This window comes from Vulpes vulpes, chromosome 2 (assembly GCF_048418805.1).
Source record: "Vulpes vulpes isolate BD-2025 chromosome 2, VulVul3, whole genome shotgun sequence".
In the NCBI taxonomy this organism is placed as follows: Eukaryota; Metazoa; Chordata; class Mammalia; order Carnivora; family Canidae; genus Vulpes; species Vulpes vulpes.
This window is the reverse complement of record NC_132781.1, coordinates 132,682,603-132,698,334: the sequence shown is the minus strand read 5'-3', so window position 1 is coordinate 132,698,334 and position 15,732 is coordinate 132,682,603. Positions and strand designations below refer to the sequence as shown.

At 37.1% G+C, this 15,732-nt stretch overlaps 2 protein-coding genes across 2 annotated transcripts in view; both read right to left on the bottom strand.

Annotated features, from left to right (window-relative positions):
* The window catches only part of IPO11 (importin 11), a 202,547-nt gene that overhangs the window by 39,636 nt on the left and 147,179 nt on the right, over positions 1 to 15,732 (bottom strand). The gene's annotated exons all lie outside the window — the stretch shown is intronic.
* Positions 12,857 to 15,524, bottom strand: LRRC70 (leucine rich repeat containing 70). Its single transcript, XM_072750016.1, has 2 exons — positions 15,406 to 15,524; positions 12,857 to 14,904 (listed from the first exon to the last, which is right to left on the bottom strand). The coding sequence occupies exon 2, from the start codon at positions 14,891 to 14,893 to the stop codon at positions 12,998 to 13,000; it is 1,896 nt and encodes a 631-aa protein (XP_072606117.1). The 5' UTR covers positions 14,894 to 14,904; positions 15,406 to 15,524; the 3' UTR covers positions 12,857 to 12,997.

The window sequence follows — 15,732 nt, the reverse complement described above, 5'->3', positions numbered from 1 at the left end:
TTCTGCATTAAGATAGATGATTACTTTTTTAAATGTTCAGTAAAGTAGTACCCAAGTTACCATATTCTGGGTCATGTTCTCACCTTTGTAAAGTCGAATGTTTTGTCTGTACACTCAAATGTGATCAGATTTTAGACAACTAAATCACCAGTTGGACAAAATAATAACTAGTTGATATTCTGATACATGTTAATGGGCATATAGTACCCTATTGCAGGAGTATATATTTTGTAAGTCATTATATTTCCTTTATGTAAGAACTAAAATATCTCTCAAGAAAGACTCACACAATCTACTTTATTCAGTTCAGGGAACAATACTGTAGAAGAAAAACTAGGAAACCAAAATTCTGCCAAAGAGTTCATCCACTAACCGTGTAATCCCACTGAAGTTAATTAATTCAGTTCTCTAGGTGTTGGTCTCCTTGTCTGTAAAATGAAGGCTAGACTGAAGTAGGACAGATATGTGGAGGGGATAGAGAGATTTTCACTTCCCAGCAGAGTAATTTGCCACTAATCCATTACAGCATGCGAAGGCAGGCAGATTCTGGAATTCCTTCGCAATGCAGGAGTATCCCGGATAGCTATCAACAACTGATCTTCATTAGCTGAAAAAGACAAAAATCCTCCAGACTACAGCTGTTTACCAGGCCTTTCTGTCGGTATTATTTAGGGACAATCCATACAGGCAGCTGCCTTCTCTACACACATCATCTCCAAGCTCAGAAAACTGGTAAAATCATAAGAAACCAATGGAATAGGGGTGCCTGGGTGGCTCAGTGGTTGAGCGTCTGTCTTTGACTAAGGTTGTGATTCCGGGGTCCTGGGATTGAGTCCCACATTGGGCTCCCCACAGGGAGTCTGCTTCTCCCTCTGCCCATGTCTCTGCCTCTGTTTCTCTCATGAATAAATAAAATCTTAAAAAAAAAAAAAAGCAAGCAATAGAATAGAATTCTGAGTACTGTGTATTTTCTCAAAAGACTGAATGTGAATCTTAGACATCTGGCAATCTGAGTGTGATATTCTACTAGGTGGTTGGAAGGGTAATAAGGAGGGAATGTAGAAGAGAGGGATTACAGTTTGACTACACAGCTCTTGCCTAAAGGCTTAACTTCACACTTTTTCATGAATGGTGACATTGATGGAACCAAACTAAAGCGTAAAGAGTTTGGAAAGAAATCTGATGAGTTCTGGAACCTGAGATTTACGTAAAGCCAAGGGTTCCAAGTAGTAAATGACTGACAAAGAAAAAGAGTTAAGAAAATTAAAATAAAGAATGGAAAATGATACTCATGGAAGCAAACTGGACAGGCCAGAGGATACAAGTCCAAACTCTGCTCAGCTTGCCCATGCTCGCTCAGGCTTGGAGAAGTCAGTCATGCCTTCAGTGGGGTTCCCCTGTCCTGTTCCCTTCCGAGCCTCCTCCGGTGGGCTTTCCAGCTCTACCAGCCAAGGGGCTTGGACACATGCCTGTCTAGTAGGGTAAGGGAAGTGTGGCAAACTCCATCAGTGGGCAGTCACTGTTCTTCGTTGGAATGTGACTCATTCGGAACAGGACAACGGAAGCAGAGATCTAGGTATGGGAGGGGAATTAAATTCCAGCAGACAGGGAAAACCGTGCTTGCACTGGAGCACCTAATTAAGTGCCAGAAGGGGTGGCCACAGACTTCAAGTTCAGAAAAGGGGAAAATGACTACGGCCCGGAGTAGAAAGGTCCATGAGCTGGTTCTGAATGGGAAGATGTCGAGGAGACTCTCAAAAAGGAGAAGGAAGGAATGAAGAGGGGAAATGGGAGTATCCATGCCACGTTCTGGGAAGTTACACAAAAATTCTCTTCCAAGCATTGAGGTTCAAAAAAAAACAACACCTCAATTCCACTCATTAAGCAGTATGGGAAAGTACCCCCAAATAACAGGGATAACAAAAAGCCAAAAACGGCTTGTACTTCCTGGCATGCGCAACATATACTTAAAGTAAATAAGCATTAAGAAGTTGAAATTTTTTTTCTCCTTTTATAAGTTATAAAAATGTTCCAAATGTGTAAATGCAACATTTGAAAATGAAGCCTTCGAAATAGCTTGTTTTACCCACAGTATTTTTATAAAGTTTTGAATATTAATCAAATAATCACTTCACTTTTTAGTCACATAATATCCCCATAGCCCTTGTCTTTCACAAATTAAGAATCAACCTTGTCTTCCTATAATCTTTGATTCAAATGCTTTAAAATGTGATCAGACATTTAAAATGGAAACAAATCAAATTGGAGCTATAAACCAGAAATGAAATAAAAATAGGTTTGGAGGAGAAAAGGCACTGTACTTGGTTCATCTTATATGTATTACCTCTCTAAATAAAAGAATTAGGTGTTTTTTTTGTTTTTGTTTTTTAGAGAGGAACAGGGGTGAAGGGCAGAGGAAGAAAAAGAGCTAGAATCTCAAGCAGACTCCACACCTCGCATGGAGCTTGACATGGGTTTGACCTCACCACTCTGAGATCATGACCTGAGCTGAAATCAACAGTCGGACAGGACACTTAATAGAGCCAGGCATCCCTGTATTGCTTTTGGTTTTTTCTTCCTTATGTGCTACATACTGAGCAGTTATAAGCTAACACTTTATAAGCATTCTTCTCGGTGTGTCATCTTTTAATGTCCTCTCATGCACATTACTCAAATCTGGTGTCCAATCTGGTGTGTGGAATGTGGAAGAACTGAAGGTAGCCAGAGGGAACCATGTAATTTTAAATCTCACTTGGTTCTTAACCTCTCAAACCTGGAGGGAGCAATCTAGAGTCTGAAAGGAGCAGCTGAACTCCCTGCTAGTTTATATACAGCTTCCAGAGCACAGCAGAAAATTCAAAACTTAAGAGGTTAAAAAAGAAAAAAAAAAAAAAAAAACTGACTATTGAGCATTCCAGCCCAAACCATACATCCTGTTATAGTCCCAAGGTCAGAAGACTGGCTCAAGGAGTATTTAAAAAAGGTGGGCTATTATACCAGGTTACCAATTTATTTACAAAAAATAAGTGATTAGAGTGTCATATTGCTCTACCCAACCCCTCCTGGTGAATAAGTCACCATGGATACGTTCATTCATTTTAGTCAATATTTTATGAGTCCATAATGAGTTAGAGATCATGGTAAGCTCTAGGGATTTAAAAAAATAGCCACTTCCAAGAAAGGGCAATGTAAAAAGGGCAGTCTCCTCAAAAAAATGTAACTGGGAAAAATGGATAGTTACATGCCAAACAATGGAACTAGGCCACTTTGTCACACCATGCACAAGAATAAAATGAACTAAGGACTCAAATGTGAGACCTGAAACCATAAAAGTCCTAGAGGAGAGCACAAGCAGTAGTTTCTCTAACATCGACAATATTTTTTTTTTTTTTAAATAGGTCTCCTGGGGCAAGAGAAACAAAAGGAAAAATAAACTAGAGACCATATCAAAAAAGCTTCTGCACAGTAAAGGAAACAATCAACAAAATTAAAAGGCAACTTATGGAACAGGAAAAGATATCTGCAAATGACATAACCAATATAGGGTTAGTATCCAAAATATATAAAAAAAACTTACACAACTCAACACCAAAAAAAATAATCCAATTAAAAATGGGCAGAAGACAAGCACAGACATTTCTCCAAAAACAGGGCCAAAAGACACATGAAAAGATGCTCAACATCACTTGTCATCAGGGAAATGCAAATCAAAAATAAAATGAGATATCACCTCACACCTCTCAGAACAGCTGAAATCAAAAACAAACACGAGTGTTGGCAAGGATATGGAGAAAAGGGAATCCTTGTGCAATGTTCATGGGAACGCAAACTGGTATAGCAACAGTGGAAAACAGTATGGAGGTCCCCAAAAAATTAAAATGAAATTACCATATGATCCAGTAATCCCACTGCTGGCTATTTATCTGAAGAACATGAAAATACTAATTTGAAAAGATGTACGTACCCAGATGTTTAGTGAAGCATTATTTACAACAGCAACATTATGGAAGCAACGGAAGTATCCATCCTCAGACAGATGGATAAAGATAATATGGTATATGTGTACAACAGAATACTACTCAGCCACAAAAAAACACTAAAACCTTGCCATTTGCAACAACACGGATGAGTGGCAACAACACGGATGAGTCTAGAGTATAATGCTAAGTGAAATAAGTCAGAGAAAGACAAACACCATATGATTTCATTCATGTGAAATTTAAGAAATAAACAGGAAAAAAGAGACAAACCAAAAACCAGACCCCTTTTCTCCAATTTTTAAATGTATTACTAGTTTCAGAGGTGGAGCTCAGTGATCCATCAGTCTTATATAACACCAATGCTCATGACATCACCTGGCCACCTTCTTGTCCTTCATCCTCCCACCCCCACACCTCCAGCAACTCTCATTTTCAAAAACCAGACTCTTAACTTCAGAGAACAAAGTGATAGTTACCAGAGGGGAGGTGGGTAGGGGGATGAGTGATACAGATGAAGAGGATTAAGAGTACACTATCCTGATGAGCACTGGTTATACTGAAGAACTGATGAATCACTGTACTATACACCTGAACCTAATACAGCACCGTATGCTAACTACACTGGAACTAAAATAAAAGAAAAAAAGTTTTGACCTTGGAAGGTGCCAGGGGGTTGGGGGGGGGGGGGTGTGGGTGGATGGTCACCTCAGGGAACTCAGAAACTAAAGGAAGCCTTAACTTGAAAGGAAGCAGATAACTTTGAACGCACATAGGGTCATGTGTTACACATCTGAATGTGACCTATTCTCTGATTCAGAGGAAAAGACGGAGAAAAGCTGTTTTGTAAGCAAAGGAGCTCATTATGGACTAAATCTGCAGGAAGGACAAAGAAAATAAGCAACAAATGAGATTTTCTTTTTTCCCCCCCCTTTTAAATTAAAGTATGATATCCTAAATGCTTTTCTCCATTGTCTGGTTATTTCTGACTTACTAAGTGGCACTGATCTGAAGGGAGAGCATCCTGTCACCTGGATGGAGCTAAATCATCACTGGCAAATTATCACTGTCTAATTCTCATCAGTGGTCCCCAAAATCTTGATTGTTCTACCATGACTTGAGATCTTAGCATTTGCAAGTTAACCCATTTTGCACTAATAACATTAGGATTGATGCTCCTTATATAAATAATAGTGAAAGGGAAAATAAGGGAAGGGAGAAGAAATGTGTGGGAAATATCAGAAAGGGAGAGAGAACATAAAGACTCCTAACTCTGGGAAACGAACTAGGGGTGGTGGAAGGGGAGGAGGGCGGGGGGTGGGGGTGAATGGGTGACGGGCACTGAGGGGGGGACACTTGATGGGATGAGCACTGGGTGTTATTCTGTATGTTGGTAAATTGAACAGCAATAAAAAATAAATTTATTATTTTAAAAAAAAGGATGCTCCTTAAAAAAAAATCCCAATTTTGATATACATTTATTTTTATTTCACAATGTTAAATGGAATCCAACTGATCCTATTCACTTTATTAGTAAGGGATTCAAGGAAGCAAAAGGGTGCTTTCTATTTCAGTCTCTTAAATTTCGTTAAGAACTTTTAGAGGGTGATCAAGAATTCAAGCTCGAACAAACCCACCTTTCCCAAGTTACTCCTCCTTTCATGACTTTCAGGCAGTTAAGTCATCCCCTCTTGAATATAATAGCTGCTAACTCTTATCTGCTTACTCCCTTCCTGCCCCTCACAATGCTCTTCCTCCTTTTTCCATTCACCTTACTTCACACTTCCTTCATGAGGCCTTCTCTGGCCACTCCAGCTCACTGTACGTGAGCGCTCTGTCCTTGGAATTTCCAGTAGCATAAAATGCCTGCACTACTCATAAAGCATTAAACTCATGTGCCGTGTAGTTCTCCTTATGTCCTTTTTCATGCCTACCCATCTGCCCTAAGACTATCAGTTAACTCTACGCAGAAAATGTATTATGCTTATGTTTTATGTCCCACAAGACATTATGCATAATGTGAACACTCAGTAATCATGGGAATTAATCATCCCCAAACCTCAAGAACTGCCCTCTCTCATTTTCTTTTTGCAAAATTATTTTTGCTTAACTCTTTTTGGAATTTCAAGTATGGACAGCTAAATTATAGATAACATATTACAACTGATTACACTAAACATGAGGCAGAAAACAGCAGCAGAAGGTGGCTATGTTGGAATCTATTTCTGAAACATTTCAGAAAATGCAAGGAAAGTTTAACATTAGAGATGAAAGAGAAGAATGAAAGTAAAACTGAAGGGAAAAAAGTACTATAGTAATTTGAACGTTTTCTTCCTTTTTTTCACAAACACTTTTCCTTCTCTTATTTCAGATACTTAGTAGATATGTTAATGTTCACATAGAAACAAGCCACAAACAAAACAGAAAGAAGACAGGCTTTTTAAAACATTCATTTGTTCGGTTCTTCAGGTGTGTTTTAAGTGATGTTACAAATATATAAACATTAAATAGGTGAAGGCATGAAAAACTGTACTAAATATTAAATTATCCATTTAAAACAATTCCACATAGTTTTCAGCAAACTTTATTTTCTAAAGCTATGGCATTTTCTGGGTATATAAAACTATCCGTAGATTGAGAATTGCAGAAACTTCTGCAGAGTGATTTTTCTTTGCTTTTGAAGGCTAAGTACTAAAAAAAAAAAAAAAAAAAAAATCAATCCATCTTCGTGTTTATTGAATCAACCTAAAAACTATGCTAGCTTAAGATTATTTCTATCCTTCTGTGTCATTATGAATCTAGCCACATGAGTACTGAAAACAAATAGCTCTTGAAAAGAAAAAATAAAACTTTTAATCCCCAAAGGCATAAATAAATGAAATTTCTAATATTCACTGGTTAGCCCAACAATAATTAGGTTGAATGTGAACAGGACTCCAGTTTCTCCCTAACTGTCCAATTTTTATTAGCATTTCTAAAGTGTTCATTTTACATATCTATTTTTCACAGAAATTACCTATTCATCATAGACCATGTGTTTTATATTTTCTAAGTGATGGACTGATATATTTGTATCATATCTTCATCCCCTTTGATCTGGGAAGAAAACCGGCAGGCAGAAACACAAAAATTTTAATTACTTTTTCTGAACAGTTCTATAATCAAAAAATGATAATTTAACAGTATTTCATAGGACCTCCAAGAAAAAAACAAATGAGGACCTTAGTCACTCTAGCATTTTCTCTCATCTAACCAGACCACAAATACACTCTTTATACATCACATAAAAATGACTGATCTTTGAAGTCACTCTTGTATTCTCATATCTTAAATATAGGAAGCCATTGAAGTTAGAGTAATTTAAGAAAATAAGCTTTGAGCATTAAAAGCCACAATCAAATATTCTAGTAACTATACTTCCCTGCTTATATTGTTTACTAGGATTAAGCAAAGAAGAACAGCAGTTTATTAAAAGCAAAGGCAAAATAAGAAAACCCTGACTAATCAGTCTTATTAAAGAATTTCTACCAAACCAGAGGCTACATACAAAAGTGGTGATATTTACACTAAAATTAGTTTTTTTCCTCTCTAGATATTTTCCAGGACCTAGCTAGCTACAAATACTTTTGTCACTTAGATGGAAACATATATTCTTTCTACACAGTAATTCTCTGCATGATCATGGAAAAGAGTGTTAATAAATCTAGTTCCCTTGACAAATATTGGCAAGGAAATAGGATAATAAACTCTTGGTGGAAATTCACTAAGTTGTTTTAAAATCAAAGTTTAATTTTTTATTTTTTATATCCAACAATAACTTTTACAAAGGCTTTTTATATTATAAATTATTCCCTAAGTTAATTTTTTGAGGGCAGTATACAAGCAAAACAAAGCTCAGTATCTTTAAGACAGTAAGAAAACTGTAACAATCTATGTATGATAACATAGATATGTATGAGAAGAAATTGTTACCTTCTGTGATTTTTAGAGAAAGACTATGCTTTAAGAAACAATACCTGATGACAACACTAAGTTATCATAAAAAGATGATAAATGACTGGTAGACTACTGTGTGGGGAAAACGTTAGGCTGAAAACTCTAGCAGTGCTTGTTTTGAATGCTTACAGGAATCACCTGAAAGAGTGGTTCTTGATTTTTAAAAAGGGATATAAGAGGGATGCCTGAGTGGCTCAGTGGTTGAGCATCCGCCTTTGGCTCAAGGCACGATCCCGGGGTCCGGGATGGAGTCCCACATCAGGCTTCTTGTGGGGAGCCTGCTTCTCCCTCTGCCTGTGTCCCTGCCTCTCTCTCTCTCTCTCTCTCTCTGTGTCCTTTGTGAATAAATAAAATCTTTAAAAAAAAAAGGGGGGGGGGTTATAAAAGAACTTAATAGAGATTTCATAATTATGGGTATATGACCTCACCACTGTAAATGCTAGATATTGTTGATGTTATACAACAAATCATTACAAGGTAATCATGAATATATACCTTCAGGACAAATGAAAAAAGCCAATTATGCTGTCATTAAAGTTATATGAAAAGGTATTTGTGGCATGGGAGTTATAGTCCTGGAGAAGTGCTGTACGTGACACAGCCCAAACTAAACTGAAGATAACATACACTGGAAAACAGTGATACATGATCAAAAGAGGACTTTGGTAACAAAGGCAAGTTAAAGGGGTGGGATCCTTATAGCAGGGGCATGGGTAAGCGCCTATGGGACCAATGTGGTAGGAAAGCCTAAAATTTTTTTCAGACCCTTAGAAAAGGCCTAGTCTTTTTTCTCCCATTTTTGCAACCGTTTAAAACAAACATGGCATGTTTTATTGTTACTGTTGTGATAATTGAGTAAAAATGCTTCCTGGCTCAAGACAATTCAGTAAAAATGCTTGCTGACTCAAGACCTAGGTATGAGGAAGAGTGTAACCCTGGCATTCTATGTAGGAGAAAGTCAAGAAGTCTAAGAGTAAAAGGTTGGTGGACAACAAAGAGGTATCCAAAGATCTTGTTTCCCTACTATCACTAAATTCTACACAATTCCTTCACTCTCAATGTCACCCTTACTGTGCCCCAACACTTTGCGTCTGGCTATCAACACTGGCAGGCCCTCACCTCCAGGAGCCCATGAGATGTTACCCAGGCTCCTACTCCATCACCTGGGACCTTCCTGATTTCCTCTTATTCCTATTGAAGTTGTTTCATACCAATCAAGTCCTCAAGGACAATCTAACATCAAACATCTCTACTCCAATGCTAGGAGGAAACTGGGAGTAAGTTCCCAATTATCCCAGAAGTGGGATACATATTCCTGAAATTCCACACTGGAATTTTAAGTGTTTTCAAAAAGTATAATGTTATAAATAAATGATAGTTGAGTTCTATACTTTTCATTCGCTATGGGGAGGGCAGAGGGGAGCTTTTTTTGGTAAGCCCTGAAACCATAACCAACTTTTACAGAAGTCAATGGAAAAAATGGATCTGTACATAAAACTATCCTTCTGAAATACATTTTATTCTTGAGCACTCTCATCAAAAATTTTTTAGTAAAAGGTAGAGAAACACAGAAATCTTAAAAGTTTCTTCACCTGTATTAATTTAGAATATTACTTGGTTTTAACTTTTGTTTGAGGTGGTGGGGCTGTCTAAAATGTGAAACGATCATATGCACAAATCATACTGCTAAAAATTTCTACACATCATTTCAAATCAATTTTTTAAAGATTTTATTTATTTATGAGAGACACACAGAGGGAGGCAGAGTCACAGACAGAGGGAAAAGCGGGCTCCTCACATGGAGTCTGATGCAGGACTTGATTCTTGGACTTTGGGATCACACCCTAAGCCAAAAGCAGATGCTCAACCACTAAGACACCCAGGCGTCCCTCAAATCAATTTTACTTAATTTTTAAAGTGTGCAAGTCACAAACAACAGTGTCATGTGAGCTAACATCTTTAAAAGGAAATGCTGCAGGGGCATCTGGGTGTCAGTAGGTTAAGCATCTGTCTTCAGCTCAGGTCATGATCACAGGGTCCTAGAATGGAGCCCTAGGTCAGGCTCTCTGCTCAGTGAGGAATCTGTTTCTCCCTCCCCCTTTCCTCCTCTCCCTCTGCCCGGGCTCCCCACTCATGCTCTCTCTCTTTCCCTCTCAAATAAATAAATAAAATCTTTAAAATATTTTTAAAAGGGAAAGCTGCTGACAAACTAGAATGAGTACTTAAACCATTAGGTACAACTATAGCTCCATATATAAAATATTAATAAGAGTAAAGTTTTCTAGTTGAGCCTATATGAATCATCAATTAGAAGCTATACACATAAAAACAAAAGAAATCTTGATAAAATTTCTAAATTATCTTCTTTGAATTCAGGGGAGTTTTGCTGTAAGGTTAAGATAGTTTGTTTATGGATATTTCTTAACTTCAAACAGTCACCTATGCTGCTTCTAACATCAAGAGGATGCGGTTTAGGTGGTGAGGAAGGGAGACATGGAAGGGTTTTTATCTTTCACTTTATTTTTTTTTTTGTCTTTCACTTTAAATATTTGTTTTGTTTGAATCTTTTTTTTTTCTCAAATAATATGTCCTTTTAGTGATTAAAGAAAAAACGTAATTGGAGTTGTGGGAGTTGTGTGGATAAAACAACCAAAAAATGAAGTATTAAAAAAATTTTCAAGGTAAAACAAACACTACATACCCTTCTCTAATGAAACAAGTAATTTATGTAAGAACAGATTTATTTCAAATGTATTCATATCTTCTGCTAAAATCACAACCAAGGACAAAGCTTTAAGCTAGCAGGGAAAAGGAGAACGAGGGAAAACTCTTGGAGGAGGGAGGGAGCTGTGGCTTTAGTTTCTCTGAAACTTCGGGTGTATCTCAAAACCACTCCTCAGCTCCTTTCTGCTTTTCCTCAAGTATCTTACAGCAATGGCTCTCCAGGTGTGGTCCCCAGACCAGCACTATTAGCCAACTTGTACAAACACACACTCAACGGGTGCCACTCCAGACCTACTGAATAAGGAATCTGGGAGGGGCAGGGGGCAACAATCTGTATTTTAACAACCCAAGTAATTCTGAGTTTGAGAAGCACCATATTAAGGTATACTGGACAACACAACACCATATTAAGGTATACTGGACAACACAAAACATTCTTATATAATTACTTCAGCTTCACAATTACAGACTCAGTAATTATCACTTGGTTTAAATACTCCCAGACTTCTTCTGGCTAATTTCATATAGGAAGTATTAACTTTTAATAATAAAAACAAGAAATCTGGGATAAGAGGAAGGACAGCACAAACATGAAATACATAATACTCAAGAGAAGATTTTTAATACATATTTGTGGCTCAGGTCCCTGTTAATAGATCAAGCATGGGCCCTTACTCTATGTCCAAGTATAAATTTACCCTAAATTTAACCTAACAAACAGGACATAGTTTCCATGGTTTGAATTACCATCTATCTACATTAAAGATTCTGAATCAACACTACTATCTCCTGGGGGCTCTTTCATCTTATTCTTCCTCAATTACCTGCCTCCCCAAATCATGACCCCAATGGTTGATGCTACTCCTAAGAGAGAATCATATGCTTCCAGTGTACTAGACAAATGGAAGGTTACAAATTACCAGATAGATCTCTCCCCAATCTTCTGCTTGTGGGACATTTCCACCTGAAGATCAGATGTGAATCTCAAATTCAGTGTATCCAAAACTGAACTCATTATTTTGTCGCCACCCATATCCCCATCCTTTTGCTTCCTTTGCTCATTAAATGCAACAGAATGCTGCCTAAGCTAAAAAATTAATATCTTTGACTTATCCCTCACCTGCCACCCCTCAGCCAACCACCAAGCTCCAGAATCTATTCATTCTTTCTGCCCTTACCTTGGCACAGGCCTCCAGTACCTCTTTCCTGGAATGGTGATTCAAATTCCTACCCAATTAACCCTGCCTCAAGTCTCATCACTCCTTCTAGAAAGAAGGTACTCTGTAAATGGTAAATCTGATTATGTCATTCCACTACTTAAAATCCTTCCATGACTCCCTGCTGAAATCACATCTTTCATCATCTGATATCTCTCTCTCCAACTGCAAATCTCACACTACTGCTCATTACTCTGCCTATCCCGAATTTTAGTTCATGAAAAGTAGTGTTCTCTTTCCTCAACTCCTATGATATGATGTTACCTCTACTTATTACTCAGCTCTCTTCATTTCCACTTATCCTTCATGATCCAGTCTCAATGTTACTTTTCTCATAAAGCCATTTCTCATTTCCACTTATGTTACGCCCAGTAGCACCTCCAAGTGCAATACTTACCACCCTGTACAGAATCCATGTGTCTCCTCTAGATTTCTAGAACAGAAGCCATGCCTATGTTGTTCACAATTAGCCCCTAGGCAGTAGCATGGCATGAAATTAAAAGCATGGGTTCCGGACAGCCCAGGTGGCTCAGTGGTTTAGTACCGCCTTCAGCCCAGGGTGTGATCCTGGAGACCTGGGATCGAGTCCCGCGTCAGGCTCCCTGCATGGAGCCTGCTTCTCCCTCTGCCTGTGTCTCTGCCTCTCTCTCTTTCTCTGTCTCTCATGAATGAATATATAAAATCTTAAAAAAAAAAAAAAGTTCTCGAGTCAGACAGTCCTAAAAAGTGTCACAAACATTAAGGATTTGAGACAGTCTCTTAAACTCACTTTCCCTAGATTTCCTTACCTATAAAATATAGTTATACGGTTTTTTAAGGATTAAAAGTGATACGTGAAGTATTTATTAGCGTAGTACTTGGTACACAGAGATGGTAGCTAGTATTATAACTTAATATAGCACCTATCAAAGATATATGCTAAATGAATACAGTATTCATAAATTATTAAAAACATGTATTTATTAATGCTAAGCTCATATAATTCATTGTATTTTCAAATAAAGTTTATAATTCTATAAAGTGGCTTCAGTTTAATTCATGTCCATGGCACTGAAGTTTTCCTGTAACTAATATTAAGTTGAATTATAAAGCAGAATGTTCAAAGAGAATCACCTGCGCCTCACTTTCAGGAACAATTTGCTTGTGAAGTCGAATCTGCTCCAAACCAGGGCTTTCTAAAGAATTTGGGGAAGCGTTACAAACTGAGGCAGTTACATTATACCTTGCTGACTGATAAAAGCTGTAGTATTCGAGTCTATTTTCCCCTGAGTTTTCTGGTGCCTTTAGTTTTTGTTTAAACTGAACAACTTTGTAGATCAAAAAAATGATTAAAACACAAGCTAAGATGAAAAAAGCTAGCAAAATGTCAAAAGCCTCATTCAACTTTTCAACTTCTTGTGTACAAATGAGAGATGTTTTCCCTGACACCGCAGCATCATCAATCGGTAGAGCACTGTTTTTTTCCAAGTTCAAGTTAACAGAAGAGGTAAGCTGTATCTGCACAGGTAACACTGCAGTAGCCTCTAACGGATTACCAAAGGTATTCTCTTGAATAAATCTACTGGCAGGTGAAGTACGACTTCGTTCCCAGAAAGTAACGCTCTCAGGATTTTCCAAATGTTTCCCATTTGTGGTTACTTTATGCCAGGCCATCATTAACGCAGTAGTCTTGTGATGAATATGAAGAGATTTTATAGCCCAAGATCTGGATACATTTGTCGAAGATGTAACACAATTTGTAAAGTCAGTCCATTTAATGTAATGCAATGCTCTGCCGCGCATGGATGGGGGATTCTGACAATAGATGTTTAGTGTAATGGCTGAAGATGCTAGCCAGTCGCGAAGGCCCAAGAGTTTGCAGTTACATTCCCAAGGATTAGAATTTGCCTGAAGATGAGTCAGTGAAGACAATGGCTTAAGGACCCTTGGATGTAAGTCTGTAAGATTATTAAATGACAGATTAAGGATCTTCAAAGATGCTCCCATGTTTTCAAACGTATCATTACCAATGCTGATTATTCTGTTTCTATCTAACTTAAGGTAAATTAAATTCTTTAACAAGCTAAATGTGTCAGAATTTAAGTTTTCTAGATTATTATGACTTAAGATCAAATGTTTAAGATGATTAATTCCACTAAACCCATCCCTAGCAACATTTTTAATTCCTGAATTTTTCAGGAGGAGATACTCCAAGTTGACAAGTCCTTTAAATGCAAAGGGCTGTATTGCTTCAATATGGTTATGAGACAAAGAAAGTCTTTTAAGGCTCTTAAGTACTTCAAAAGCATTTGACGGTACTTTTGTTAAATTATTACCTCCTAGATACAAACAATCGAGGTTTCCAAGATGTTGAAAGCCTAAATCTGATATCCTCAGAATTTTATTGTTCGATAAATCGAGTATCCGAAGAGCAATCATACCAAAAAAGGTACCACTCCCCAGGACAGTGATGCGATTCCTTTGTAGATTTAAGTACTGAACTGAAACTAAATCATTAAATACTCCTCTTGGAACAAAAGCTACTTGATTAGACTGTAAATATAAAGTACGAAGACTGGAAAGTCCCTCAAATATTCCAGGATCCAAGCGTTTTATAAAATTATTATTTAGATATAGAAAATATAGATGCCTCAACTGAACAAAGGCTTTTGGATATACATACACAATGCTAGAATTATCCAAATACAAGGCTACAAGAGAATGAAGTCCTGTTAATTCTCTCTCATTTATATGAGATATATTGTTTCCAGTCAGATACAGAAAAACTGTACTTTCAGGAAAATTCTTAGGAATACTTGAAAGGCCTAAGTTACGGCAGTTAATATGTCTCCCAGTGCAGAGCTGGCAAACAGACGAACATCCAAGAATCTCTTTATGGAATAAGAATATAAGATAACAGGTAACAAGTAGAAAAAATCGTAGGCAAGGCAGAGAAAAATGTAATCCACACATAGCCCTGTTCTTGGTTTTTCTGTTCATATCAGAATTGGCTATAAAAAAAGAAGGTAAAACTTTAAATCATCAATAAGTTCCCAAAAGTACTGTAATACTAAAAATTCTGTATTTTCTTTCATTTTGATTAGTATCAGCCAACAATACTAAATATAAATATCATCAATTGTACTATGGTGATAGCATCATATAATGAGTTTGGAATGTGTTCTAGAATTAACACCACCAGGTCATTAACCCACTGTATGACAAAATGATAATTCATATTTAATGAACTGCAAAATAATATGTTTGCTAAAGCTAATATAGAATATTACAACTGACAATAACACAAGTGACAAATGATGATGTAGGGATAATGGTCTATTGGATATACATAATATGTCCTTTCACCAAATTAAAGTCAATATCAAATAACATAATTTATGAAAATACAAATTCACTACAAAAGAGCAATTAAACTCTCAACTACAGCTTTTCACAAAAGCAAATTATTTTTCGTTTCAGTTAAAAGTTTGTATGTAAATAAATAATCTTACCAAGACCAGGAATTGATACTATCGACACTCAGCTGATTCAAGTAAAGGTTTTCTTCCTAAATCTGAAGAGCGACTTTTCTAAACTCCATTTCTTTCTGTGGCACTGCTGACCTCCACCCTTCCACCTTTTTTTTTTTCCTTTTTTTTTAAGTCACAGTTTGCTCAGGAAACACCACTCTTCACACTGGTTCCTCCACAGTCAGTGTGTAAAACAGAGGTTACCATGGATACAGGAAACTGAGAGACAGGAAGTAATTTTATCTGTGTTTCAAAAGTATTGTTGAAAGGAAATCTCAGGAACTTATTTTTTTCAGAAAGCAGTTAATT